General features: G+C 43.0%; 1 protein-coding gene across 1 annotated transcript in view; it reads right to left on the bottom strand.

Annotated features, from left to right (window-relative positions):
* Positions 1 to 1,177: 1,177 nt before the first annotated feature.
* Positions 1,178 to 3,697, bottom strand: part of LOC104944113 (nuclear receptor subfamily 5 group A member 2-like) — a gene marked incomplete at its 3' end in the record, with an annotated part of 4,340 nt that continues 1,820 nt past the window's right edge. The window contains exon 2 of the mRNA XM_010769591.1: positions 1,178 to 1,325. Within this exon, the coding sequence (XP_010767893.1) occupies positions 1,178 to 1,325 (148 nt within the window). The remainder of the gene's footprint in view (positions 1,326 to 3,697) is intronic.

Here is a 3,697-nt window from a genome sequence, read left to right as displayed (position 1 = left end):
TGTGTGTGTGTGTGTGTGTGTGTGTGTGTGTGGGTGTGTGTGTGTGTGTGTGTATTCCTCAGAGGCCATTTGCTGCTGACTTGTTAGGAAGGAGACAGAGATGACAGTCTCCTGGCAATGTCTGACCTTGGCTTAGAGAGTGGAGAGAAGCTTTGGGATCTGAACACAGACACACACACACACACACACACACACACACACACACACACACACACACACACACACACACACACACACACACATCAATGTACCCCTATCTTCGTCCCTTAACTCATTTGGCTACTTATCCCTCCACTTCCCCCCCATTCTAGATCCCATGCTCCCTCTCGCTTCCCAGCCTCAGCTCCCTCCCACCTGTGTATCCCAAATGCTTCACGGTAGCTGCCTCTGACCAATTCCCACTCCCTCCAACTTCATCATTGTCCTTTCTCTTCTAATCCTTTCCTTCTCCCATCCTCGGTCGGAACTTCCTCCTTTGCTGTCTGACCAACCAAAGCTCAGTTTGAGAGAAAAACCCTAAACCCTGCCTATCCTTAATATGTTGTCTAAAAAGAGTTTGTAACATTGTAACATATTGAGATTTGTAAGAAGCTGTGTCTTAGATACGCTAGGTGACCTCAACCCATTAGCTTGCTATACTGTAACTATCCCAATGGCCCTTTCTGTGGAAGAATATCCGGAAAGTTGTCTTGGGTAGAAACCCTTTTACCTGCACGCCGCCATCTCACTTTTAGACAATGCCGTGTTTGAAGTCACGCTTAGGACGCCATTTAACCATTATCTTTTTAACAGAAAGTTCATTGCTGCCAAGTCGATTTTAAAAATTTCATATATATGACTCATAAATCGCTCTGTTGGAAGACGATGATTCCTCTCCTCTATTATTTCTCCCCAACTTTATTTTTCCATTCCTGACCTCTTCCTGCTCTCCCACTTCCTCTCGTCCCATTTCCTTCCCTTTCTTCCATACCATCCCTCTTCCCCCTATCTTACTTCCGTTTCCCTTTCCTCCCATCCTCCCTGCTTCTCTCTTTCCCCTGCATAACTTTGATCCTGATCCCCTTATATTTCACAAGCTATGCTTTTTCCGGGGTGGGGGGCAGGAACACGTTTGCAGAATCCTTCTACTGAACCTCCCTCCTCATAACCTTCCCATATAATGCTTTTAGAGACTCACCCAGGCTGAAAAGGACCAGGAACTTGAGGCAGACAAACTCCCGTTGGTCTAGCTGGAGAGAGCGTAGCTTGGCTACCAGCTCCTGGGCGTGGCTCAACAGGTTGTTGAGGGTGGCTCCCGCCTGTGAAGCAATCACTGCATAGTCCACCTGGAATAAGCAGGGAGAGAATGATGTAAGGAGATGCTCTGATCGCGGAAATAAACGTAAGGATTAACGGTACCCTGTGTAGTTTTTCTTTGATTCATGTTGAATTGAATGTCCAGGTGGCTATAGCTTGTTTGAAACTTGGCTAGGCTAGCTAAACAGATAAACTAAGTTTGTCCGGATACAGCAGATTTATTTTATAATAGCCTCCCCTCTGTTATTTGGGCTCTTTACTTGGTTTCATTGTGTCTGACTGTCGAAATGTGTTTTTATCAAGTTTGCCTATCGTTGTCAATTCAAGGGTTATTTAATCCAATGACACATATCGAGAACCCCAATGTGCAAATATGATTGACAACTATACCACACAACTGTACCCTGAACACATCCCCACCGTGAGCTTGTTGTAATGAATCTTCCTTTACCTACCATGTTCCCTCTACAGCACTCTTAACATTGAGTCAAAAGCTTTGGTCACTCCTTCAGAGCGAGAGACATTATGTATGTTTGAAAAGCTCAATGCGGTAGGTTTCTGAAGTTTAACAGTTTTTTTTGTTATAACAACATGCTGTGGGTGAATGGAAAGAGCTAGGGAATTCACCTCCAACTGATAGACATGCCAGATTTGACTCTTTCTGTTTAGTGTTGCACAGCAAAACGAAATCATGCATGTGGACATATGACAAAAAAACAAGATACATAGATATATTTCCCATAAAACCACTCTCTTGGGTCACACCCATCCGTCTAAACATACGCACACACACAAACATACTCCTTTTCAGCTGCACTTCATATCAGCAGCCGCAGCACATTTGTCTGGGAGGCAAGTCCTTAGCTGCCACTCAAAGTAAGCAGGACCATATTACATTTTTATATTTATTGACAATTCATTACCATAATTGACTGTGCTAGGGTTTCCAGGGGAAGGTAGGTGTTGGCATGCGCAGTTTCTGAAGCTCAGGGAGGAAGAGAGTCCCTGTGAGCCTCCATTTGCAATTAAAAACACCCCTGGATTTGGAATGTGTTTATTGTGTAAATAGGATGATTGGAGCCTGTTTTTCATCTTTCTGAAGAAGGTAAGGGTCAAAGTAAAGTAAATACATAATGTTTCTCCTCTCTTCTCCCGTCTTATTCCCTGCTTTTCTCGTTTACTGAACCGCTCTCCCGATTTATTCTTAACTCGTTGTCCCTCTCTCTTTTCACCCTTCCCCTTCGAGACGGTAAAGAGTTATGACTCGTTGAAAAGCAGACACTGCCCCCCTTCCAAGGTGTCAATCAATTTACATAAAATCAACTGTGCATGAAATAACTTCATTGAAGGATTGGACTGTTGATGGTGATGCCTTGGGTTATTGCCTTCTAGCCTTAAGTAAAAGAGAGAAGAAAAAAGCGCTATAATGTCACTATAGCAGACTTAGCACTAACCTGGGTGACCTGCGTATCAGTCAATCAATCAATACTACTTTATTATCCCTCCTGGAGGGACATAGAGAGTAAATATATGAATAAACCTTCAAAGCTAAACCCATCATGAATACAATGAACAATCTTAGCAGAACATTAAAGATGAATATGGAAGGTGAGATCGGTTTGATGGGTAGAGGGCTTTGAAGTGTACGGAAGATGGGGATTGGAAATGTACCTTGTTTGAAAAGCACAGAAATCTACAGCTGGCCGAGGGACTTCTGTTTTTGCATTTCTTCTTCATTTGAATTTCATGTACACCAGGAGCATTATACTATCAAAATATCAGGATTTTCAAACCAAAAACTAGCTGCCAAGCTGCGAGGCCTTGCTTAATCATTCAACAGTCCAGTCCAATCTTCATGTTTGCTTCTGTTTGCACAAGTTACACTGTGCCTTTGATACTGTGACAGGACAAGCTTTTTTCAACTAAAACTAAAAACCCATGGCCATTTCTCACTGCTGTTGGTGACATGGCGACATGCAGCAGTTCAGAGAAAGAAAGAAAATAAGAATAAGACTGGAATTAGCAAGTGAGAAGCTGAAGGGCATGAGAAGAGACTGAATAACTAAAAGTAGAGTGCAGACTCTTGATTCAAAGCAAAAGGGGAGAAACATCTGTCTAAATTTCCATTTTAACCGATCGCCTGTTATAAAGTCCCATTTAAAAATAAATAACTGAAAATATCTGCCAATCTGAGGACATTTCATTTGTTCATTAACCGACAAACTAAAAACAAACAACTTATCTAAAACAGAACACTCACTGAACATGACAGACGGACAGGTCTAAATGTCTAAGCTTTGACTTCGATATGTGTCGATAAGTGTGTGTGTGTGTGTGTGTGCGTGCGTGCGTGCGTGCGTGCGTGCGTGCGTGCGTGCGTGCGTGCGTGCGTGCGTGCGTG

This window comes from Notothenia coriiceps, unplaced genomic scaffold (assembly GCF_000735185.1).
Source record: "Notothenia coriiceps isolate Sejong01 unplaced genomic scaffold, NC01 NC01_scaffold00007533, whole genome shotgun sequence".
NCBI classification, from domain to species: domain Eukaryota; kingdom Metazoa; phylum Chordata; class Actinopteri; order Perciformes; family Nototheniidae; genus Notothenia; species Notothenia coriiceps.
Note: the sequence above shows the minus strand (reverse complement) of the source record. Positions and strands in the feature narration are given on the sequence as shown.